Here is a 26,334-nt window from a genome sequence, read left to right as displayed (position 1 = left end):
TATACTGGTGAAACCAAAATTAACCAATGTATAGACTAGCATATTCATTGAGTAAGGATGTTGTCTTGTTTACTTGGTAAGATGTCATGATAGTCATTCTAGAAATATGTCAAGTGGGTTTAATGTCTTTATGTTCAATGTGAAAAATAATTGTGTGACACCAGAAATCAGGAAAAAAACTATATTAAGTATTGCAAAGAGATACAGTTTTCATCATCACTTCAGGCTAAAATACAGTGTTTAAACCCATTGTGTGAACAGTGTATGTGGATGGATGCATTGTCTTAATTATTCATCTAATCTCTAATGTCGCATTTTGCAGTAGGAGAAGGAGGTTCCAGGCTTCAGGAGGAGAACAAAGCTGCTTTCAGAGCTGTGGAGCGGCTTGTGGAGGACATGATCCAGGAGTCCATGGCACGAGGAGACTTTAGAAACTTGAGTGGAGCTGGAAAGCCCCTCAATAAGTTTGAGTACAATCCATACGCTGATCCTATGACCCACAACCTCAACCTCATCCTCTTCGACAACGGTTACCAGCCATCCTGGGTCGTCACACAACGCGACATCCGAGAGACCATCGCAGAGATCCGAAATGAGTTATTGGAGGAGAGAGCCAGGCTTGGTGACCCATTGGCTCCTAAAGAGCAAAGCAAATGGGAGCAGCTGTGTGAATCCGCAGAGGGGGATTTAGTGAAACTTAAAAAGACGGTGGACAATTACAACCTCATTGTTCCGATGCTCAATATGCAAATGGTTCACTTCAGTTTATCACGAGAGATTGACCGAGCTGTGAAAGGAGCACACCAACACAGACTGGACCAGCAGAGAGAGAGAGAGAAAAGGAGCGAGAGAGGTGGAAGGAAGAGAAAAAAAGATCCAAAGCAGTAACTAAACCTCAAAACACAAAACAAGGCCTGCTGTGTTGGATGAGGAACTTTTCTCAGATTAAAATACTAAAACTCTGAATCAAACTAAACAGAAAATATATGTCAAATCAATAGGGGTAATATTTTAGAGACACTTACAGTATATGCAATCAGAAACGATTCTGTCACCAATTTATTTCTGTGTCACTGCTGTTGTGCAGATATGCTGGATTGTCATCAGGTGCTATTGGCAAAGCAGTATTGAGCGATCATGGGTATGTGACTGTAAAATGTGAGGATCTGCATGTGTTGATAAAGAACATGAGGTACATTCTATGAAATTACTAATCTGAAAAAACACACCTAACACTTTAAATTGTGGTGCTATGTGACATTAAAAGTTAAGGTGATCAAAAATCTAGTGTTACAGTGTATTAGATGTTTAACTGTGGGAAGTGTTTAAATAGCTAAATGTCTCATTCTAGTCTGGCAGCTGCTCCAGGGTTGCAGGGTTGCAGATGACGATGGGTTCCTTGCCTCTGGCTCCGTTTCCTGCTGCTTCCCTGTGCAGCGCCTGGGCGACGGCCCTGGACCGAGACACCACCTTGGTCCAGTCGTGGGCGATGTACTGGTGGTACGGATCTTGAGAGTTCTCAAGCTTCTTGGAGCGAATGTAGCTGAGCATGATGCCGAATGTGAAGAAGCTGAACATGCCAACCACCAGCAGGATATATAGCATGCCCTGAGACTGAGAGTTGGCCTTGGCTCCGGCTCCAGCCCCGTGGTGCACAGCCTGCTGGGTAGTGTAGTTCTGAGGCAGCTGTGGAGACAGCATGCCTGTGCTGTTGAGGCAGTGCTGCAGGAATGAGAGCAGGAGCGACTGCAGCTCCGTGGTGTTGATGTGGGACATGGCCGACCTCTGCTGGACGCTCAGCTAACTGCAACTGGAAGAGAGAGGAGACGGTAAGAAAAAGATTCATCTCACAGGTAATACCACTATCTCTGCAGGAATTAAACTTTGGTTTACTATTGTATCATTTAGCTTTAATAATACCTGAATTGTTCCTTCTAACATGTTACAACCACTCAGAGGCAAATAAGGACTTTATTCCTGAGTTGCAGATTGCTGATTTCATGAGTTGCCAAAAGACATGGCATGTTTTCCTTTCAAATCTGCAGGAATGTAGGCACATTAAAGTATTACAAAAAAAGATTGAGTAGCTAAATGGGAGGCATAATAAGCAAGACATTGATCTAAGTGTCACAAAGTAACATGTACCTCAGAGTAAATAAATCCCAGTTATCCAGAATCTATACATTTGTATTAAGCAACGCATTTGTATGTCTTCATGTTAAAGTAACACGTTGGAATTGTATCCTGTGATGAGTACCGCACAAAAAACTGAAATGAAAGCGCTGAATAATCCAAATGTAAAGGTTATGCCGTGAGATTAAAAGGGAACTGATACAAAATACAAATAAGTGTTTTTTCATTATTCCTGCTACATGCAGTAAAAAGGAAAGCCTACCTTTCAAGGAAATGGAATTAGTTTCCGTTGTCATCAGCAAACATCGATCTTTTCAACTCGTGTCCAATCTCCAGCAGGATTAGAAGCAGCTCTTAAACTACACGTTGAATAGAAGCAACATTTACGCCTGTCTTGGTCATAATGGGCCCTCCTTCATGCTCATGCTTTTCTGGGAAGAGATATGCTGCATGTTCAACTTGTCAACACTTTTAATGAAACGAGGAGGTCACAGGCCAAGGTCAAAAGCTCAGTATAGCGAGGCAGTGGTGTAGCTTGACTTAAACAACTCTTCTATACTGGTGAAACTAAAATTAACCAATGTATAGACTAGCATATTCATTGAGTAAGGATGTTGTCTTGTTTACTTGGTAAGATGTCATGATAGTCATTCTAAAAATATGTCATGTGGGTTTAATGTCTTTATGTTCAATGTGAAAAATAATTGTGTGACACCAGAAATCAGGAAAAAAACTATATTAAGTATTGCAAAGAGATACAGTTTTCATCATCACTTCAGGCTAAAATACAGTGTTTAAACCCATTGTGTGAACAGTGTATGTGGATGGATGCATTGACTTAATTATTTATCTAATCTCTAATGTCGCATTTTGCAGTAGGAGAAGGAGGCTCCAGGCTTCAGGAGGAGAACAAAGCTGCTTTCAGAGCGGAGGACAGTCTGCAGCTCAGACTAGATCGTGTTACGCACTACCACCTCCAAACGTCCTTTAACTCAGTCTTGTAGTCGTGTGTGTGTGTGTGTGTGTGTGTGTGTGTGTGTGTGTGTGTGTGTGTGTGTGTGTGTGTGTGTGTGTGTGTGTGTGTGTGTGTGTGTGTGTGTGTGTGTGTGTGTGTGTGTGTGTGTGTGTGTGTGTGTGTGTGGTGTGTGTGGTGTGTGTGTGTGTGTGTGTGTGTGTGTGTGTGTTCTGAAACGTATTAAACAGGATTTAAGATAGGCCTGTATGCCGCTACATATTTTGGAATATTCTGTAGTGGTATTGGCAAGCAGTGCAAAGTCAAGAGATCCATGTTGTATCTTCTCCAAAACATTTTCAGACAAGGTATTCGCATTACCCAGGATTCTTACGAAAGATATTACAGGCAACATCCAGAGAACGTATGAAATTCTTCAGTAGTGGAAAATTGTAAGGTTATTATGTTACATTTCTTTGCCAAGACAGAAAAAGACAGAAAGCAAAACCATTTATAAAAACATGTATTTTATTCAAGTTAAATTACTAACTTTATCGTGCAGAAAACCACCAACGGATATGTTTAGTCTGACATCCTGACATCCTGCTTAACAATGAGAGATATCAATGTTATCATTCACTCTCACGTTAAAATCTCAAAATATAAAGTGTTCCAACTTAGGCCTATCTATCATAAGATCATATTAATGTCATGAGCTGCATTAAGAGCAGCTTTTGGCACACAAATCAGCCCGTTGTACCACCAGTCAACTTGAAGCTATATATTTTATTGACACACATTTCTGTTTTCACTATTGATCCTGTAGAACTGAGCGCTAAGGCATGCAGATAAATAAGTGTCAGTGCTTTTAAGTGTTCAGAAATACTGAATTAATAAGTCAGTCGTTTGTCAATGGTCGTTTAGATAACTGATACACTTGTTATGACCTAGAGGAGCAGCATTACCAAGGTTTCTTGCATTTCTACATCTCATTGTTTTAAGTTGAATACTTCTGTGTTATCAGGACTTTATCAAACGCAGTATGCAAAAAGTAAAAACATCATTTTAGGGAATTATCTCTGGGAATTTCAAAAATGTTTATGATTAAAGTACATCATTGACTATTCAAAGATTCATAACAATTTTGATTTCCTAAATTGAAGGCCATTTGTTTTCAAAGACCTTGAAAAAAGGCTTTTTTTCACAATTCTACAAACGTTCATCTGATTCTGGTTACAGTTAATAATACAGGATAGATTCAGTATAAACAACCGGGCTTCTGCCAAGGTGTTTGAAATGAACTTCTTATACAGTAATTGTGCCATTTGTGGTACAGTTAGAAACTTCAATCTCGCAGAGAAGATATTTTTTACCTGATGGATACAAAATAAAAAGTTAAACAGAAACACATGCTTTTATATGTGTAATATGATCACATTTTCCTAAATAAGACGTTGCGCAAGCCAGTAATTGTGTATAATTGTTTAGGATAAATCTAACTCACTGGTAATGTCACTCTAGCTGCACCCCATCACAGTTGTCTTTTGCAAGCCTAGAAATTAAAAAGAAAAGATGTGATAAAAACACAAACCTCTGAACCTCATTGTGTACAAAATGAAGACAATCAAAAAAATGGACACCATTTGGTCAAACACTTATATATAGTGTACTGTATTCAAATGTATGACCCAGTTTAATGTTGAATACAATCAATCAATTTGGTAATGCATCACCTAAAAGACTAATGACTCACACTGCCTGAGCTTTGAGAGCTTTGTGGGCCTCTCGAGCTTCGTACTCTTCTGAAATCTTCTTGTAGCAGTAGATCAGAACCCCAATGAGCCACAGCTGCAGAACCACGATCAGCACGTACATCATGATCTCTGCGACCACCGATGTCAGCTCCCGATTGGCTGGGAAAGAAAATCAACGTGTAGCAAAATAGAGGAAGCGTGTCTGCAGGTTTTAGTCTTTTGTGCAGAATCTTGTAAAAAAGGAAGTTAAAAATATAGATTAAATGTAAAACTTTTCTGTTTAAGTCCTAACCTACAATCATGAACCTAGAAATGCTTTAAAACAGGGGGACGTCAACTGTGGCTCTGAAAAGTGAAACAAATTAAGCCGATGCAAGAGTGCCTTAGAATTGCATTATTTTTAGGTTTTAAAATGAGGAAAAGTATTGTTATCCACATTTTAGGTCTCTCAATAACTGAGTTGAGTGTAAAACCACTCTTACATTGTTTTTGGCAATGTTATCAAAAAGTGTATTGTTCTCCTATAGAGCCAACGTTCTGTCCCCTGTGTTGAACTACGTTTTGGATTGTGTTTACTTGATTGGCAGGTCATACTTAAGTCACTGTTTCTTGTTTCAATCCCACCCACGCTTCACGTTATCATCCAAACTTTGGATACCAACACATTTTTCTCCCCAAATCCAAGTGTCAGACAACCTTTTAGAAACCTAACATTGACCTGACACAGTATGCCGGTGTTTTCCAATATTGCCGGTTCTTGACCCCTTACTAAAAAATATCTGTGTTATTCTGGATCGTTGTGACAAAAATAAACAAGTGGTTTCCTTTCAGTTCCCTCAAAGAATACATTTGCATTTGAACTTCTAACTGTTCAAGGCCCAAACTCTAAAATGACCAAATATTTTAACATACATTAGTCACAGGGGGCACTTTCCTACATAATTATTAGGCTACTTGCATATCTTTCTGAGTATTTGTACATAGTTTTATTAGATCTTTTACTAAAGTGAAGGACCAGAGCCTTTACACATGTACACCCCACCTACCTACAGCCACCACAGTGAGCTCCACCTCCTTCTCCACAGTGACGTTCTCATTGTACTGCCGCAGGAAGAGAGTGCGGTGGATTGTGCAGCGGAACGTCCCCGTTTCATTAAAGGTGACGTTATGGATGTAAATGGCTCCTATTTGTATGTCGCTGTTTTTTGTCCCATGCCACTCTAAACGGTTTCTGAAATCCTCATCCATGATGTTGGCACTGGGGTGTTCATAGTGGAAAATCTGAGAGGAGGAAACAAATGGGAATGTTTTCAATATTCCTGTAATCCAGGGAAAGATGTAAGAGCATGCATACTCTCAGATAGATGTCTTGCATACACTACAATAATTTATCTCTAGTGATATGGCCCACAGGATTATCAAAGACCCCATCACCCCAGCAACACTATGTACCTTCACAACTTCATACCATTCATCTGTTTGCATCTCACATATTTAACTAGTATTAGTGTTTTATTTCACTGTACGGCATTTACATTACATTAGCTCATCTTATTCTATTTTACCTGCATATAGTTAACTTTTCATGCATTGCATATAGCACCATTCTCTTGCAGCATTTTCTCACTTCTCTGTTTCTTCTTGTTGTTTCTTCTCGCACTTTTTTTGTATGTCTTATATATATTTAAGTTGTATTATTGGTTGACATTGCATACCTAAACTGTAGCTGTGCATACGACAATAAAGCCCTTTGAACTTTTATATACATTTTTCTCCTTAGTAGTTTAAAATTATGGGAAATGTAGCACGTCCTTCTAGAAAAGCAGAAATACTAAACATTATATTCATGATAATAACATTGTAAAAGATAACAATATAAATGTAGAGTAGAACACTAACCAAAATAAAGTTAGTGTCTTCATAAAGTAAAGCTAGTATACAATAAAGAAAATAGGCTTACAAAAATGTACCTTATGGGACGGTATTACAGTTGCCCCTCTCAATCAGAAACCCTAGCCAGCTTTTTTCGTTCCTTTTAAAGGTCACCTATTATGCAAAATCCTCTTTTTCATGTCTTTTATACATAAGCATGTGTCCCCTCTGCGTTAAGAGATTCTGAAAGTTTCAGGAAAAAAGATTCGCTCTGTTTTTGTCCTGATCCATTTATATAAAAACCTGTCTGAAAATGAGCTGATCAGATTTTGGCCACTTTATGTCAAAATGATTTTTTGGCTTGTGTTAGCCAATAACCAACTAGAGCACCATTGTGTTCTTTTTAACCAAATATCTCTCAGAGGGGCGTGGGGAGTGGCTCCTTATTTTCATCTAAAGTAACAGACAGAGAATCAGCACTTTTGAAACAGGCCTGAAACAGAGGGGATTATGGGAAGCTGCAATGCATGATCTGTTTGGTATTTGGAGCCAAACACTTCAGGGACATGTTTTGTATATATCTGAGACCTATAATATATTGATGAAAAACAGTATCATAGGGGACCTTTAAAGGCTGTTGTGAACTCACTGGCTTGAAATCCTCCACTCCCAGCGGTTTGAAGTGCCAGTCCACCGTGGCTCGGGCGGACACCTCCTCTCTCTTCTTACAGGAGATGCAGCCCAGCAGGAATCCTTCTCCTGCCACGGCTTCAGTCATGGAGTCCACCTCCGCACAGCCACCATGGCACTGAAATACTACAGAGGGAGAGGTGGACAAAGAAGGATTTAAAATAACGAAAAGAGACAAGAATAGGTAAGAGAGGTAGAGCATGCAAGGGTATAATTATAGTGCTTACTTCTTATTTATCTTAAAGGGGACCTATCATGCAAAATGCACTTTTGTACGTCTTTTATACATGAATATGTGTCCCCGGTGTTCCAGGGAACTCACCAAGTGTCAGAAAACACAACCCTCTCTATTTTCCTCCATACCCAAATCTCTAAAAAAGGGGCTGCAACGGATCTGATAAAAACTGATCCAGATTTGAACACTGTCCTGACGTCAGGACAGTGGCGCTACGGCTATTGGGCCAACTCCACCAATCAGGAGGAGACAGCCATGGCCATTGCCGTTCGAAAGCGCTGGAGACGCTGTAGTACATATGCCAGGCCTCTAGATGGTGCTGTTGCTCACAGAATCAACCCTTGCAAAAACAGCTAACATTTTTCAAATTGAGCGAAATGAGGCATGGCTAAAATGCATGATCTGTTTGGTATTTTTGCAAAAAAAAAAGTATAAATATGCCTTATATAGGTATGGTCCTACACTATATTATTCAAATATAGCATGATAGGTCCACTTTAAATATTATATGAGGAACTTTACTTTTCATGGTAAGTAATCAAGCACTTGCACTTGTCTGTACATATCTGTATATTAACTGATGCTGCAATCCATATATGTTTTTTAACCTATAATGTAGGTCTGGTGCTGTTTTTTGTTTTTGTTTAGCGGTCATATGAGAAAAGGCAAGTTTATGTAGAATCTTTTAAAATCAAAGCAAAGTTCTTAACACAAGACATAAAAATACACAATATAAAACAAACACAGCAAATGAACTAAAACATTAAGCAGGGGAATTAAAATTACAGTCCAGAGAGAGATATTGCAGTTTATTTTAGTTTTATAAATTAACTTGGTAAAAGATATCAGAAACAAAAATAAAAAAACATTTTGAACTTTATTGCAAGCTTTCTGTCTCAGAGAAACAGCTTGCTATTTTCTCTGAGTTTCTTAAAACACCTACAAAAAGGTATTAAAGGACATGGTAGAGATTTAACCAATCATAGTTGTTAATAAACTACCATTGATAAAATTGCAAATATAACACTTTGATAGATTATATTACAGTGATTGCAATTTAGCTACTTCTTTTGAGGATTGTATTTTATGAGAAAGCTCTGCAGGACCCTGAAAAAAGAGAAGCTCCCTTTAACACATGCAACTTTACCCAGCAACATAAATGATGTTGTACTTACCGAAAAGATTGAAGACAACCAAAAGAGACAAGTGGCATATCATATCTGCTGGAGCAATTTATGGCCAGCAAAATATTGAACTTTCCTTGAGGAGAAATATCTGTGGCGATTGACATGACTGTCATAATGCTTCTTGATCCCCGAATAATTCCATGTTCTTCATGGCAAACCAATGTAATCCAGAAAGTCCAATAGATCAACAATGTTGTATTTTACAAATGCCAAAAATGAAGGAAAGCCTCACGTCAAAAAAGTTTACAAAAACAACCCGAGTCACTGTGTGTCTTCACACTAGTTTTGAGTCTCAACTGCAGTCTCGTATGACTTTAGACAAGCTATATTAAGAGCGTGTGAATCCAGGAGCGTTGGACGTTGTGAGTGTTGAACACCGGCAGGAAATCTGAGATGACGAGACCTATTCCATTACTTCAGCATGGCCGTCTATAGACCAGACTCCAGACAAGTTCTTATGATTTATAGATTGACAAAGAAAGTTCTCTCAAACAGGAAACGTTTCCATCCTGTTAAAGGTTTTTTTATTATTAAAAGTTTAATTATTAGTAAAGAACTTACAAAAGTCATACATGCTTTAGTTATTTATTTTGCCAACCGTTATAATATCTGTGGGAAGAGATTATCATTCTGGTCTATGTATTGAAGTCTATATTTATTCTTTAATTTAAAAAAGAAGAAGCAAGGCGGGCATGCAAAATCATCCCTGACATGTTTTGTTAAACAAATTAATTCAGAGAAACACATGCTGAAGTAGGGTAAACAACCATGTGAGGCTTAAAGGGATAGCTGTACAAACCTACCATTACATGATATGCTGCTTTAGTTTGATCAGTTTTTCTTTCCCTCTCCACAGGTCAGAGGTCATGATCAGCTTCAGGGATTCAGTTCTTTGCTCAAGGACACTTCAGCAGAGAAGCCTTTGCTCCAGTATTTTGAATGTTGGGTTATTCAAAGCAGCCCTTATCCCCTCTGTCTATCTCGCTCTATCTGTCTCCATTAGTCAGTGTGTCCTTCCTATTCTCTTCTTAAAACATACTTTTATTGTAAAGCGTATTTAGATTTTATCTGAGGTGCCATTGTAATAATATTATAATCTTTCATTTGCATTTTCTGTTTCAGTTTTCTCTCTGCAAAACACTTTATACAGTGCTCCGTAAATAAAGTGTATTATTACTTTTTTTTTTACAAGTTTTTTTTTCACATAACACATGTGATTCAAAGTGACAAGTATGAATAAATATGACTTAATCTTGAAGAATATAATGTGATGCATGCTTCCAGCTAAGTTGCTACAGTATGTGCTAGGGATTGTTTTGTAGCCTAGATGTTATATTTGACACATTTTAAAAAATCAGCTTTGAATTTCTTTATTTGTTGTGTGCTGTTTTGATGAACTTGCAACCCAATACGCAATTACCATGCCAGTCAACAACACACTCGTTATTCAGGATCAATCTGTCGAGTTGGATAGTGATAAACATGTGTGTCTGTTTATCTTGTCTTTCATTCAACTGTGCTTGGGATGTGGAAAGTTAACTCGTCCCAGCCTTGCTTTAAGACTCTCAGATCTCATCAGACAAGTTGATTTTGCCCAAATTCATGGGGATCTCTGGAAAGCTGCAATATCATTCTCCATACCTTTTTGAGTTTAATTTTAAAGCTAGTTTAAAATATAGTGCTAGGGATTGTGTACTGAACTTGTGCATGAGCTAAATGCTAAATACAATTTGTCCTGGTTATGAAAAATACCTAATCTGTTCTTATTTTCTATTAGACTTCATTGCCTTAAAGATTGGACTGTTGTAAATGTTTTCATTACTACAATCAATTAAAAGTAATCTCATTTGAATATTCTGTTTCCTCGTCTGCTTTTGCTCTTTCTTTAGCCACCACCTATTTTAATTTGCTAAAGTGATGATTTCATCTCGTGGTTATTTCTTCTTTAACAGTCTTGTTTGGTGAATCACACATGATATGGTGAAGTACTTTAGAATTTCCCTCTCGGGCGATGATGATGTAAACTATATTCATAAATGTTGTAAAAAAATAAATCACCCACACTTTAATTCCCTCTGGTTCAGTTACTGAAACCAGAAAAGGTTACACAGCTTCTTTCCTCAACAGTTTTTATATCTGCCTTCAAAGGGACTGACAGTCAGTCAATGCCAGAAAAACAAGGCCACTGAAGTCAAGGCTGACAAAACAGACATTGACTAAAGGCCTTGCATGTTGATAGAGATGCACATGGTCGATGCAATCAGTATGACGTGATGACGGTAATCAGTTTTTTTTCTCATTAAAAGGAATGCCTTGTCATGTGTTTAACATGTCCCCCCCTAAGGCTGAACAAACATTTTATTTAAAAAAAAGAATATAAGCATTTCTTCTGACACCAAGGCTGTGTGTGTGTGTGTGTGTGTGTGTGTGTGTGTGTGTGTGTGGTGTGTGTGTGTGTGTGTGTGTGTGTGTGTGTGTGTGTGTGTGTGTGTGTGTGTGTGTGTGTGTGTGTGTGTGTGTGTGTGTGTGTGTGTGCCTGTGTGTGTTTGTGTGTGTGTGCCTGTGTGTGTGCCTGTGTGTGTGCCTGTGTGTGTTTGTGTATTCTGGCTGAAGTGGAGGTCAGGGATGTTGTCATGTGATGTAACCAGATGACACAGTTTTAGAATTAGAATTGGGAGGGATGAAACCCTCTTTAATGGTCACACATGCAGAGCACACAGCACACACAGTGAAATGTGTTCTCTGCTTTTAACCCATCCTAGTACTAGGAGTAGTAGGAGCAGTGAAGCGCTTGATAAGGGTCCTCACCTCTTTTAACCTTCTCGTACCCTGTGAATGCTAATGACAATTAAAATTAACCAAGCCATCTTTGAAATCACGCATGAGACCAAGAGAGGAGTGAGAGTAAGACCTTGGATTGGCCCACACACACAAGAGGGGGGGGGGGGGGGGGGATTTCAAGGAAATGTTGACATATGATAAACCCTGTGTGTGAGGGTTGTGTATATGAGGCTGTGCTGCACCTTTTTGACCCTACACACGCATACACAGGGGGGGGGTGACACACCTCCCATCTCGCTATGCTGGTGGTGTTTTTTTATTTTTAGCACAGATCGAGTTTCCAGTCCCCCGATTCAGCAGCCTGAGGTGCTCAGCAACACAACTCCCTATCCTAGAGCAGTTTGTTGCCTGCTTGGCTATGTAGCACAGACGTTGATCCCCTGTTTTGAAATGGAGCCTGTGAAGTGACGATTGCAGGAGCGGTCACAGGGAGTGAGAAGACGGAGGATGCCTGGTAATTCTAAAGATAATTTAAAACTGCCATGTCATTGTGATGCTCTGCCATCGATTTGAAAGGATACAGAGGAAACTGCTGGCTGAAAATCTAAACTAAAAACCAGGTAACGGCAAATCAATGACAACAAAAGATGGGCATTTTTTAGGATATGTGTGGATAAATAGTGCATTTTACTTTTAGAAAAATACTTTATTTCAATAAGGGTTTTACAATTTTCTGTTCTAAAGCTTTTAAAGTTTAAAGTGTGAGGATTTCTAATCATATTGTGTATTTTGTAAGTATGGCATGACTGCTGAACATTATGGAAATAACACTGAAATATGCAAAGTAAGTATAGATGATGATGGGGGGTGGGCATTATAACTGAGTTAAAGTTTGAGTAACACTCCCTGTGCAATACACTTCAATGTTCAGATTGTTGAAAAATAGCTAATATGATTAGTCAGTTAATTAAGCAGGGTTAGGCGTTTCTATGATGATTTGTTACATTTTTTGTTTTAGTGCTATACACAGAATATCCTTGGGTTTTAGATTGTTGGTTGAACAAAATAATAAATGTTTCACCAGTCACAACATTTATTTTTTAATAATTGGTCAAAAATAATTATTTTCTCAACTCATCTGAAATGCAAATCTCAAAATGCATCAAATTATTGTTTGTTATTTTGTTTCCAGCTTCAGTCAAGGTGACTTGTCATCGGCTGTGTTTACTGCAAGTGGGCTGGAGGAGAGGATATCCAATGTCCTACAGGATGCATCCTACCAACAATACTGCATGACACCGTATGAAACAATGCAGCGGCAGGAGGCGAGGGGTGAGATAAATATGCTATGCTGCTGCTACTGTAACTATACAAATTCCTGATCTATATCTATCTATCTATCTATCTATCTATCTATCTATCTATCTATCTATCTATCTATCTATCTATCTATCTATCTATCTATCTATCTATCTATCTATCTACCATGTGCGCTATGCCCTAATGTATTTCTGTACTGCTTACAAATTATATTATTAAAGAATTCAATGTCTGCTTAATATAGTTTTAAAGAAATGTAGTGATGTAAATTATGAGTTATCAGGTTACACATAATCAATGCAAAACACAGTGTTAGACACTAGAGGTCGCAATGTTTCTATTAATTTCGGCCAAATAACAGTTCCCTTCAATTTAACTCTGAAATTATACTAAATCTGGGGATTAGCATGTACTTGTTGCTCATGGTGTACTGAGATGTGTTTCACAAATCAGATTAGTGAAATTGTATGGGCCTGCTTTGTTTTTTCTCGTAATCAAGCCACCTAGTTGTAACAACAGGCCCAGTTCATGCGTGAAATGCGGTCGATTTGTTTGAAATTATTTAAAAGAGTATATTTGTTGAGGGAGTAATCGTTTATTTATCAATGGCTTGTGTTGTGATGTAAACACTGGTCTTCTTCTCACGCCACATCCTCTGGACTGTTATTTTCCCCGGGCTGTACCACAAAGTTTGCCGGAGGGGTGTTAGTCTCGTCTTGCTGGTTCCTTTGAACATGTAATAACGTATTAATTACATCCTCTTTTATAATTTCTGAAATACGGCCATTGAAAAGGTTTGGTGGCTCTTTTTAAGTTAAATATATGGAGCAAAGATACATATTCTCTTAATGAGACTTCTTGTATCCCCCCACGTACTAAGTAATTCAGTAGACTGACTGGCGTTGCTTTTCACTTTTCGACAAAAAAGCTATTGTCTGTTACTTTAAAACCAAGTTTGTACGCTCCTACTGCTAAGCTAACTTCGGTCGTTAGCTTCACCTTTAGTTAATAACATTGTTTTAAACCGGAGTGTTTTAAAGGATAATGAAAGACGTCGGGGTCGTACTTTATCTGCTGGAAGTTAAAGCCTGCTAGGCAGATAGTCATCTTTTTGTGAGCTGTCGGCCTTCAGAGCTTGGGGAAAACGTTAGCTAAATTTGGCTGCGTTTAGCGTTAGCTGGCTTATGGCTAACTGCTAGCTGCTGCCGGCAAATGCGTCTTCACGTACCTAAGTATGTTGATGTGTTCCTGCGAAAAAGTGGATTTTAACATTACTTCGCGCACCGTCGCTCGGCTTGTTTTCGAGGCCGAGCAAGACAACAGCAACGGAGTGATTTCATCCAATGGGAGGTAGGATATCCAACTTTCCCAGGCTGAAAAGTTTATCATATTGAACCCGAATTTGTGTCTGCAAGACAACTGTCCTTGGTTCTTTAAAACGCACACAATATCATGTCAGGAGATATAAGTGGTTGGCGTTGTTTCAACAACAACGTTGAGCACATACTGAGTACTGGTTTGAATTCGCAGGAGCAGCTGTTCCTCGGAACTTGTGTCACACTGAGTCTATGGTCACTTTGAAGGAACTATTTGTCTGTTTGTGTCACATCTAAAATCGCTGTTTTTCCGTGTGTGAGTGTGTGTGATAAAAGCTTGACGTGGCCTATGTTTCATGTAAAACAAATCTGGCTGTGTGGACCAGGGAGTGAAGGCTATACGGGGATTATGGTGGATTACTCTGGACAAACAAGTATGTGCCAAGATTGGTCTTGTTCAAACAGATCACAGCAAATACTGTCAGACGTGCTTGGGTCTTTGAAAGTGAATGCTTTGAAGGCAGACAATGGAGTGACCCAATCCGTCCCTGTTGGAGGACACATCTGCAGTATGTGTTAATGTTGTTATGACCTTGATACTGATAGCCTATAGTTGCAATTAGACTTTGTTATCGGTGGTATAAACTATGTGTGTTTTTTTTTTTAAAGGTGCTGTCTTAGTACATTGCTACAGTGTCTGACATTGGCTTTGTGGGATTCTTTGTCTAGGGATTTTAGATGGAGAACCTGTGTGTTGATACAGATCCGTCCATGGGCAAATAGGCTTTCCTTTGCAACACATGGTGGTTAAAATCTCTCTTGATATCTGTTATTCTCCATTTATGATAAATCCAGAGTGACAGGTGTCAGTCAGTCCCATGCTCTCCCAGTTATTGCTATTTCTGAGTTGCTTGAAGGGAGAAACTGTTCAAATATTCAGCTAACGTAACTTTATATTCTCCAGTCATAGGCAAAAGAACAAGCGTAACATAAACTAGCCCACTTTAAATAAATCCTATCGATCGTCCCTCTAACGGGAAAGTATAACATTGCCAATACATCATCATCATCATATGATACCTCATATTCCCAGAACTGGCAGAGCACACAGTATCAAAGACCAGACAGAAATAGCTTTAGTCTCGCAGTTATTTGTTTTAGTGTAAACGTACATGATTTTATATTTTTTAGAAAAGTGGCAGTCAGATGTAGGCCAGCCTTTTGAATGCAAAGTTTCTGCTCTTGTCACTCCTCAGGTAGCTACTTCCAGACACATATCTGTCTTGGTCTGAGACTTCAACTCTTGCTAAGATGAGTCTGATTATGAAAAAGGCAAGCTTGAAGTCTACCAAACAAGAGAGAAGAGCAAACGATTACTGAAGAAAGAAAGTGACGCCGGACAGTTCAAGAAATGCAGAAAAGCGAAAAGGGATAATAAAGCATTTATTCACTCCCTACAAACACATACATTGGACAACCTGAAATGGAGTGCCTAAAGAACACAAACGCCTGTTAAACTATTTGACAGACTTCCTCCCAGCTTCCTGTTGCATCTATTTTTCACTGTGAAGAAACCCCTACAGCTGAACCTTTTCTTTGACATCAAGCCACTTACTAAAGTTCAACAGAAATACGGAAAATATTACAAAATCTTAACTCATGATTAATGTTTATCTAATATGGCTGAGTCAATTTGTCCAGAAGGATTGTCTTATGTTTCAACCCATCCTGTTTCTAAAAATATATCAAATGCAAGCATAACTAGACCATCTTGGCCCGTTGTGGGTCAGTCTCAACTATAAAAATGCAACAAGCCCTTGTTGGTGGCCTTCTCTTGATCGAGAGAGACACATAAGACGACTATGTCCACACCTGTGGGACAGGAAGGCATGACTCTGGCTCATCCCATTCCCGTCCCAACACTGACTGTCCTGCCACCATCCTCCGACACAGAGTCCTGGTCTCGCTCGCCCAGCCCCAGACAGTCGCGTTCGAGCCGCTACGGTCGATCCCACCGCAGCAGGACCCGGACCAAGAAGCGAAATGAGGAAGAGCAATGCTGCACTCCTAAGCGACAATGGGGGAAAAAGCAAACTATGATAAAGGAGCCTGTGGAGAGGGGCACCATTCCACATAGGAGCCCCTCACTCAGCTCCTCTGTGGCCACTCAGATGGAGGAGGGAGTGCAAGGTCAGGATATCCCTTCACAGGACCTCCTCCTGCCACCGTCCCGCTCCTGGTCTCGTAGTCCCTCTCCCAGCCGGCGCTCCCGTTGGTCGTTCAGAAGCCTGCTCAATAGAGACTCTGACTGGGAGGGCTGCAGGTTAGTGTGCTGGATTCATCTCAAATAACCAGCCATTGATTACAGGACATTGTAATGAAAAAAGAAATTAGGAAGTTGTCTGCAGCATTCGCTTACTCCCTCGTGAGGCACAAACTAAAATGTTTTTTCCCTTCATTCATTCAGTTGATGCTTCTCTTTGAGGACAACACCAGCACCTCATAAGGTTCACTGGCTTATAAAGAAGCTACTACGCTATCAGCACTATGCTTGACTGTCTATGGCTATTCTATGCTTGTAGCGTTGTAAAACCTCAGCTAATTTGCATTCAGGTCATATGAGGCCAGATTTGGCTGCAATGACTGATTGGAGTGAGTAGCCTCTCATTTGTGCATGTCGGTGGGTAATAAAAACGCCCTACATTTGACAGATTTATGCTTAGTTTTTCAAATGCTACACAAGGTCAACTCTTTTGGAACAGGCTGGAGTTAATTATCTAATGGCTGAAACTAGTGAGGACAGATAAAACTGTTACAATGTTACAAGTTGATTCATGATAAGCTGTGACCTCAGATAAAAAGCAGGCAAATGCTCAGATGGTTGAATTTTAGAGATGAACAAGAAATGCCCTTGCTACCCTTTTTTTTTAGGAAAACACACAAACATCATATTCCCTGCAATTGATTTGTATTTTCAAATAATAGTATAAGGTTTAAAGAAAGACTGTCCTTTTTAAATAAGCAAAACAGTAAGGTTATGTAAACTGTAAACAAAGAAAGTGAGACCACAGAGCTGGGTCAGTCACAAGGAGCTAGAGGCAGTGTTCATGCGCCATGAATCCTTCGTCTGAAGCATGACATCACTCTCAGCCAATGGGAGTGGGCTCTCAGTCTGATGATGTCATGTGAGTCCAATCAGAGGAGGTTCTGGGCACCACTGCAGAGGGCAAGAAGAGGGTGATTTTCTCTGGCGCTCCATATGAACAGCTGTGCCCTTGTCCTCTTCATTTACACATCATTTTATTGACCCAGTTATCTTGTTTTGCAGCTGCTGGATATTAATGAAAGTTGATATCCACATGTTTTATAATAACCCTTTCAATGTTGGTTGACAATGGCCTTTTTTATAGTGAAAAATGTATGTTTATAGCTAAGAGTGATTAGGGTGTGCATTTTCTTCTATGGCTTTTCTTAGTTATCGTTTACACATATATCCCAAGACATGCTGGAATGTATTCAGAAAAAGGCATGTTAGGATTTACCAAACATTGTTTAAACCTAAATCATTCCCTTGATTAGGGAACACTCAAATTAGGGCTGCTCGATTATGGCAAAAATCATAATCTCGATTATTTGGGGCAATAATTGATATCACGATTATTAAAAACGATTATCCATTTACTTTGAAAACATCAATTTATTGGAGAAAAAAAATGTGAACAGTATGTTTTTAGCAGTTGATTACCCTGAACTTTAAGTATAATTCAACTGAAAAATCAATTTAAAAAAAAAGAATATAAAAAAAAAAAAGAAAAGTAATAATAATAAAAAAATAATCGTTTTATTTCGATTACGTTGTTTTCGTAATCGTTGCAAGCCATAATCGTAATTGCGATTAAAATACGATTAATTGAGCAGCCCTAACTCAAATGTATCTTTGGTTAGAGATTCCTCGTTTTACTTTTCAAAATTAGGGCTGAAAGATTTAGGGGATTTCTTTTTTGAAGATCGGATTTTTGGTGTCAAGAAAAATTATTTTCCAAAAACTTGAACCAGACTTGAATGACTTGAGCATATTGCTAAACTGACCCTGCACCGTCATGGCACATGTTTCATTTTCGTATTTAACAGTGGAAAGTTTCTGCCGATAAAATCAGGTGGGGGTTGCTGACAGTTGAGATGCATTGGTGATTACTTGTGAACCAAAGACAATCTTAAGTGAATCTTCTCATTATTGACTTGTTCTTTAAAAGTGGTCGGGGAACATTCACTCGTGAATTTCATAATTTCAGTGTGTTGTTATTTATAAGAATTCTTCATATGGACTCCTACCTTTTAAAGAGGAAGTCAGCGATCCTGGAGGAAGATTGCTGATATTTAAACTCGACACCAAAAACAAATACCCATCTCCAGATTTACCGTCCATCTCACTCCCACAGTCATTGTTATCCATCCATGGCCTTTTCTCTGTCCTGTGCACGTGCACGAACGCCCCCTGTTGCTGATTGGCTGGAATAGTTTTGTGTGGCAGTGGGCCTAGCCATTTTGTTTGTTTCTCATGTACAGAGCCAGGGCTGTTTATGGACACCAGCACACAGACAGCCTGCAGACAGTGAGGAGATATTTGCTGATTTTGATCAAAAAGTCTATTTCATTAGAATTGCTGACTCCACCTTTTTAAAGCCAGCAAGTGTCTTGCTCTGGGTCTTGATCCAAAGTTAGATTAAAGTGGCTAGGCTTGTGTGTCTGTGGTGCCTTAACCAATGAAACGCATTTCCTGTGTTTTTAGTTGTGTCTTCTGTGCCTGTCAGTTTCGACTTTTAATTTAGATCATTTAAATTAATCAAAGTATCTGCTTGTGTGTCTACTTGCAGTACAATGATGACAATTTCAGGTCAATATGTTTCTGTTTGTTCGAGTGCTAAATGTCTTAAGCTATGTACTAAATTGTTTTTTATACAGAACACTGTTCAATGAAGGATAACTGCGTCTGATGGATCAGTTTCTATTGATGCTTATTTGGTGACTGCACTATTTGTTCCCATCACATGTTGGTGTTGAAAAAGTGTATTAATGACACATTTGTTCATTTGATTTCCCTTTGAATGCCTCAGTCACAAGATGTGCAAAGGTATTGCACTTGGTTTGCACAACTAGCACAAATTCATTTTTAAGGTACAGCTGAAAGGGTACTTGCACCTTACGCAAAGACCTCTGTCTCGCCATGCTGATGTACACATGTTGTGACATTGTCATAATAATAACTTATCACATGTTAAGCTTTACAAATATGTACACTGATAAGCCTCTAGTCAGTTAACAGTCTGAAGTCCAGTAGAGTATGAAGAGTGTAGGATATGCCTTGTTTTCGAACGACTCTGTCATACTGATGATGACACAACGAGGGGTGCATGATATGGATTCTTTCAGCTAATTTAACTGATAATTACTTGCTGCTCATGGCCAATACTGATTATACATAACAATTGATCTCCTGAAATATAACCTGTATTTAGTGCAGACCTAGGGGTAGGAAAGCTTCTTCTGGGTTTATCGACGGTAACCACTTTGAAAGTACACCTGTTGCATCAGAGAGTGATGCTACAGTTGTTAAGTTAATGACAGCGATTTTGCTTTGAATTATTAGATGATAATTTATTGGTTATAAATATTGTTTTAAGAAAAACATGTAATGTCCCATCAATGTCCCATCATTCGGCAGAAATGTATTGACTTAAATGTTATCGGAATAACATTTACCAATACAAATGTCCTATGACTGATAATTTATTGCCAACAAAATGTATTGTATTCCTAGACACAACATCGCATCTTTTCACATACAGGGTGAACAATCAGCTCAAAGGTCAAGTGTAAAGCAGAGGTTTATATTGCAAAGCTTTACATGGCTTTTGCTGTCTGGATGTACAAAACAGAGACAAAGTCTAACTCAAAGTGACACAATTGCAAAGGGTGTCTAGTACTGCCAGATCAACAACACAGTGACCTGCTAGCTGATTGTGATCGATTGTAATGTTGACCTCTCTTATCTTCTGTCACACTGTGTCCAATGCTGTTGTGGGGCTTTTTCTCGTTCACACAGACAACAGTGTGTGTTGTAGATTATTCATCCACTTTTTACCGTATCCTGACAATATTCTCGATTCCTTCACTCTTGCCGGTGAGTATCGGACACCCAGCTCCTTGGTATTTACTTTTTTAATCCTGTTTCTAGTAATGAAGTCATATTTATCGTTTTGTTGAACGTTACGCAGCGTGTTTACCCGAGGGTCTTTGAGTTTTGCTCCCATGTGTATGACAGAAGCTACAATCTCCCAATAAGCCCGAAGACACCGATCTGTGCCGTCAGAGAAGTCCACAGAAGACTTGTTCTGAAATAATAGGTTTTCACTAGGACAAAGGAAATATCTAAAGAGCAGCACCTTCACATAGTTTATACCCACTTTCTTTTCTTGCTCCTTCCTCAATATCCACCAAGCCCATGACATTCTGCCATCATTATGGGCAGTTGGTGACCTCAGCAAAACAGATTACACAGAGGGAGAGTCTGAATGGTGGAGATTTCGGCCTGGCTCAGCCCATCGTGGATTATGATGTGGACTGTAATCCAGAGGGATGGACAGAGATTGGGGGTTAAGGGATTGAGTTGGCTCTGGGCTTTGGCCAGGTGGATTCACCACAGGCAGCCATGGTCTCTTTATTTACAATGCTAGTCATGTTTTAGCCTATGTTTTTCCTGGGCCTCCATCTAATATTGAAAGGTAATAATCCCAAATAGTTAACAATTTAATGACATCCATTTGATATTTTCTTACTATGTTTGTTTGGAACGTGTATATTGAATAAGGGTTGTACAACTTGGATTTATAGGAATCTGTTGAGTATTTTATTGATTAAATGTTTGGTCTATAAAATGTCTGAAATAAGTCACAGTCCCAGGACAGAGTCCCAGTGACCAAGGAGATGACTTCAAATTGCTTATTTTGACCGACCAGCAGTCCAAATTCCACAAAGACAACAAATTATCTATCATTGAGGACCAATGAGTAGTCAGAACCATTAAGTGTTTTGAACGGTTGGTTAAACATTTTATAATCCATTAATCATCATAATAGTATTTAGATCGTTCTGTCATGAGGATCAATCCAAGTCACTTAAAACACACAGAACCCATATTGGAAATGCTACAGATCCCTCAAAATGAACGGGGGAAATTATTTGCTGAAGCTTGTTTTGTTCAATAAATCTAAGTAGGCCTATCCTATATATCTTGAACATTTCAGGATTTCATATGCTGTAAAAAAAAAAAAGCATTACATTCAAATATAACACTTTTGCACTAACTGGTCCCTTTAAATTCAGATAAAATCCTCAGTTTTTACTCTGCCTAATCATCCTTATCGGTGCCCCCCAGTCCAGCACCACCTCGCTGTAAAAAAAGAAGAAGCAAGGCCTCACTGAACACATGGAGGCGCCTCCCCCTCCCTTCCTCCCTCCCTCCCTCCCTCCCTCCCTCCCTCCACCCTCTCCCTGGTTGCAAAGGGGATTACGGATGGACGCAGAGACTGCAGCCCGTTACTGGGTCCTCCTGACGGCATAGGGAGCAGCGGTCCGTCCGGTACCTTGCTGCGGGATGCAGGGGCGAAATCCGCTATGAAAAACTAAACCATCCGACCGCGGGACGGTGGAAGATGGGTGCATTTCTACCCGGAGGCGAAGCGAAGGAAACAAGGCAGAAGAGCGGACATACAGCCCTGTAGCGTCTGGCTTGCTTTAGTTGCAAACACACACACACGGAACACCGTATCGAAACAATAGTGAGCGACAACGTGCGTGTGTGTGTGTGTTTTGTGGATATTGGCTTCATCGCAAATGCCTCATGACATGTTCGAGTAAGTGACATAAACAGCGCTTGAGTGGTGATTAGCATATTATGCTATCCATTGATCTGTATGTGCTCCTCATACACCGTCCATCATGGTCCGATTTCGGTGTGGTCAAATGAGTCACAGCTCTGCAAATCCCACTAATAACATGGGTGGGGCAGGCATGGTTTATGTAAAAGCACAGGTGTGCAGCTCTAGTCCGATATTAGCTGTGTAAACTTGTTGCTAGCGGTGTGTTTATGTTATTGCTGTCGGTGCACTCAACTACCTCCACCCTGTTTCCCTGACCATAGCACCCCTGCTAGTGCTTCTTAATGGAAACGAGTTGTATCATTCATTCATGTTTGACTCTTTCTCGGTGTTTATCCAGTTATAGTGTTGAGTTTACTGGACTGGATTTGTTTTGGGTAGCAGAACCGGTATGCTAGCTTTCATTGATGTAAAGTAACTAAGTAGATTTACTTCAGTACAATTTTGAGGGACATGTACTTTACTTGAGTATTTAAATTGTATGCTACTTTCTACTCCACTTCAATTCAGAAGTATATCGTGTACTTTACCTCTTCTACATGTATTGAGTTACTTTGCAGATTTGGATTAATGTTGTGAAATATATTCAACACTTAAATAGGACTTTAGCTACCCTGCAGTAAACAAAGTAATTAAATCTAGCTGCACCTTTACCAGCTTTGATAACACTCTAGTACATACATATTTATAATCAAAACATACGATAAACATTATTCTGAAATGCGCCAATCTGCCCAAGGAGTACTTTTTTACTTTCGGCGATTTAAGTATATTTTTATGCTAATACTTTGGTACTTTTACTTGAGACATATTTTGATTGCAGGACTTGTTGTAACAGATTATTCCTACACTCTGGTACTTCTACCTTTATTTAAGTACAAGATCTGAGTACTTTTTTGCACCTCTACTAGCTTTCCATTAGCTTATATGTGCACTATCGCTTTGCTTGACAAATGTACAGAGGAGAGGTCAATATTACTACTCTAAAGGCTAACTAGAGGTTTGTCGACTCTTCTGAAAGTGCTGCCTGTTAGCCCTTTTACGTTTGTGCTGCTCAGAGATTTAGCCCTGGTGTGTAAACACATGCTGACACAGATTCACATCACTTGCACGCACAGCATTAAAGAACCCATTACCCTCATGTGCGTTTACCTCAAGAAAGCCTAATGCTGCTTGCCATTATGCCGATCTAATTACCAATGCTGTAATAAATAATGTATTGTCAGAGGTGGAGGAAGTACTCAGATCCTGTATTAGAACTATCAGATTGTAGGAATACTCTGTTACAAATAAAAGTACATTTATAAAAGTATTATAATGTATAATGTAATGTAATATTAGCACCAACATATAATATCATGTTTTGATTATAAATATTGTTATTAAAGCTGTTAAAGGTGCAGCTAGTTTTAATTACGCTGCAGGGTAGCTAGTAGGGCTGCTTGATTATGGCAAAAATCATAATCTCGATTATTTGGGTCAATAATTGATATCACGATTATTAAAAACGGTTATCCATTTACTTTGAAAACATCCATTTATTGAAAAAATATATTTGAACAGTATGTTTTTAACAGTTGATTACCCTGAACTTTAAGTATAATTCAACTTTAAAACCAATAAAAAAAAAAAAATAATCATTTTATTTCAATTATGTTGTTTTCATAATCGTTGCAAGCCAAAATCGTAATTGCGATTTAAAATACGATTAATTGAGTAGCCCTAGTAGCTAGTGAATGTTACTCCGCTTGTAACTTAAGTCTTATTTTAAGTGTTTATTATAATTCAGATCCTTATTCCAAATATGCTAAAGGTCTTAAATGAATGTAGTGGAATACAAGTAGAACACATTTTTCCTACATTTGTAAGTTGAAATAGTATGTTACCATTCAATGCTCTTTAAAAGGCCACTTTTCTTTCTTACATGCACATTATACAGCTCTTAAAACGTTGTACTAAGTGCAATTTATTTACCTGTTTATCATCAAGAATTGCTTTTAGTTATTAACACTGGATACGGAATCAGACCAACATACTACAAAAAGAGTCAACGATATTCAGTACATTTTTTTGAAATATAGAAGTTTCCTTAAACAATAGATTGTATTGTTATAGATATGGTGAAAACATGACCATTTGTGTCAAAACAGTGGTTCACAAAGAGATTGTTCGAGGTAGTTTGGTGTGTGTGTGGCAGTCTGGCTGAAAGGGAGAAGAATACAAAAGAAGGTTTTGGTTTAGCTTCATAAATGAAACCAGCAATTGTAGTCTAAAAAGAGCCACTGCAGCATACTGTTGAATAAGCGAGCAGACGTGTGCATACTTAGCCCTTTTTTTCATCACTTTACCTGCACTATCTGCTGTTGTTATAATGTACATTTCCCCGTTGCGGGACAAATAAAGGATTTCTTATTTTGATGCAGAGAATTCATCAAGTTGGAGTTTACCGGTTTAAAGTTAGCACTTGAGCAGTTACATCTGATTCAAATTGACTGCTAATGATATTAAGGTATTACTTACAGAGGAAAACCATGGAAACTGTGTTGTTGCATAAATATAGCCATGTACGTGTTACTGGACTGAACATTTGATGCAAATGTTTTGGCAGCAGTAGGATGACCCTGAAAGGAAATGAGTGCCTTGACTATTATCCTCTAACCTATATGCAATGGCAGTAATAAGCAAATTGTGGTCTTGATTATTAAGAGTAGTTGATTGTCATAGTTTTTATCCATAACATTTCTGTACACTGAGTAATGCTTTGACCCATTTCCACATTGTTACTGAAAAATAAAAACAAGTATTTGCAGCTTTTATCTAATGGTTTGTTTCAGTTTTGAAATGATCAGATCTGTAATTACAGCTTAAATTCTATGAAGTTCTTTGTTGACTTGGCAGTGTTTTATTCTAAAGGAAACTGCAGATCTTGTATTTTGTAGTTGTTTGGACAGAATTAAAGGGAAACATTGTCATTCTTCAGCCGGTTTTGTATCATTACAATGTGGGTAGTAGATGCAAATGTACAATATCTAACTTCCATCTATGTTAGCCATCACCCAGACCTTCCCACTGATTATCCAGCAACATTTGAAAACGCATGTGTCTTTCTGCGTGCTTTCAATGGCTCTAGGGATGTTGTTTGAACAGATGGCATACAGAAAATCTGTTGAAGTACAACCTGTTGTTCAAACAGCCCCAGAGCCGGCAAACGCTTTTGCTGGCAAATGAGCGTGGAGCTCTGGATACTGGCAACATGAAGGACATTTAAACATTGTTCATTTGCATATACTACTCTACTAATACGAAGCCAGATGAAAATGGTCAATTTGCCCTTTTAGAGCCGTTACCGAACAGCTTTAAATGCCCTCACTGTGGCTGCTGCTCCAGTCACAGTCCGTTCATCTGATAACACTGACTGTACGTGCTTTTTCTTTGGTCTTTAGTAGGCACTTTGAGATGGCTTGCTTTGATCAAATAGGAAATGCCTGCAGCCTTTCTTCATAGCATGACATTGAAGGGATGACGGGGCAAGATTTAGTTATGAAATTTGAAAGAGTTTCCTCTGTTCTTCCCTGAGTTCAATCTTTCTCCCTCTTTTTTTTTGTTTGTCTCCAGTACGGCCAGTAACTCTCCACGCAGCACCCCCGGCAGCTCTCCCTCGCTGCGGCGCAGGGTCCTCGGGGGAAGCAGCAGGGCCAGTGAGAGCGAGGGAGGAGGAGAGAAGAGCGGCGGTGGGGGGGGAGGCGGGGGAGGCTCCGACAGCCCCCTGCCCTCCATACCTTCTGCCTCCTCCCTCACATCCGCCTACCCACTTGCTTCTCGACACTTCAGCCGCAATGCCAAGGTAACTCCGAATATCACTCAGAATATGATATGTAGGATTGCGCCCTCTTAATCAAAACATTAATTAATAACAAACTGTTGAGCGAGAATTCACCATTCTGGCACAATCTTCAATCATTCTAAGCTTTCAGCTGCATTTTCAGTTAGACTCTTTTAAAGAAAGTTTATGATAATGAATCAACAGCTAAAATGCCAATGTGTGGGAGGGAAAGGCATTCCCACACGCTGGTATATCAACACTGATATGTTAAATACATTTAAATGTGTTATTTGTATTTTCCTTACTTTCTATTTGAGGCATTTTATAAGCACAA

The 26,334-nt window shown here is 39.1% G+C and overlaps 4 protein-coding genes across 6 annotated transcripts in view; 2 read left to right on the top strand and 2 right to left on the bottom strand.

Moving 5' to 3' along the window:
• The first annotated feature begins 306 nt into the window (after positions 1-306).
• On the top strand, positions 307-1,333 carry LOC117500541 (dnaJ homolog subfamily C member 28-like). The gene has a single exon (XM_034153425.1). It carries the CDS (start codon positions 307-309, stop codon positions 886-888), a length of 582 nt encoding a protein of 193 aa, XP_034009316.1. The 3' UTR covers positions 889-1,333.
• A 14-nt stretch (positions 1,334-1,347) lies between these two features.
• Positions 1,348-1,791, bottom strand: LOC117500528 (potassium voltage-gated channel subfamily E member 1-like). Its single transcript, XM_034153409.1, has one exon. The coding sequence runs from the start codon at positions 1,774-1,776 to the stop codon at positions 1,348-1,350; it is 429 nt and encodes a 142-aa protein (XP_034009300.1). The 5' UTR covers positions 1,777-1,791.
• A 1,807-nt stretch (positions 1,792-3,598) lies between these two features.
• si:ch211-225p5.8 (uncharacterized protein LOC555567 homolog) lies at positions 3,599-9,107 on the bottom strand. Of its 2 annotated transcripts, XM_034112722.1 has the most exons (6): positions 8,812-9,107; positions 7,361-7,527; positions 5,886-6,120; positions 4,839-4,998; positions 4,590-4,637; positions 3,599-4,458 (listed from the first exon to the last, which is right to left on the bottom strand). In XM_034112722.1, exons 1-5 carry the CDS (start codon positions 8,852-8,854, stop codon positions 4,598-4,600), a joined length of 645 nt encoding a protein of 214 aa, XP_033968613.1. In that variant the 5' UTR covers positions 8,855-9,107; the 3' UTR covers positions 3,599-4,458; positions 4,590-4,597. The 2 variants fall into 2 exon arrangements, with proteins under 2 accessions (XP_033968613.1, XP_033968614.1); XM_034112723.1 differs by lacking the exon at positions 3,599-4,458 and having other exon boundaries at positions 4,588-4,637.
• Positions 9,108-13,838: 4,731 nt separating this feature from the next.
• gramd1a (GRAM domain containing 1A) overlaps positions 13,839-26,334 on the top strand; it is a 33,459-nt gene continuing 20,963 nt past the window's right edge. Inside the window, exons 1-2 of one of the 2 annotated variants that reach the window (XM_034112634.1) lie at positions 13,839-14,274; positions 25,793-26,021. In XM_034112634.1, the coding sequence (XP_033968525.1) occupies positions 14,159-14,274; positions 25,793-26,021 (345 nt within the window). In that variant the 5' untranslated portion in view covers positions 13,839-14,158. Of the gene's footprint in view, positions 14,275-21,801; positions 22,154-25,792; positions 26,022-26,334 lie in introns of those variants that run through there. The other variant, XM_034112636.1, reaches the window with a different exon arrangement.

The sequence above is a fragment of the Trematomus bernacchii genome, unplaced genomic scaffold (genome assembly GCF_902827165.1).
Source record: "Trematomus bernacchii unplaced genomic scaffold, fTreBer1.1, whole genome shotgun sequence".
NCBI classification, from domain to species: domain Eukaryota; kingdom Metazoa; phylum Chordata; class Actinopteri; order Perciformes; family Nototheniidae; genus Trematomus; species Trematomus bernacchii.
This window is presented reverse-complemented; position numbering and strand designations above follow the sequence as displayed.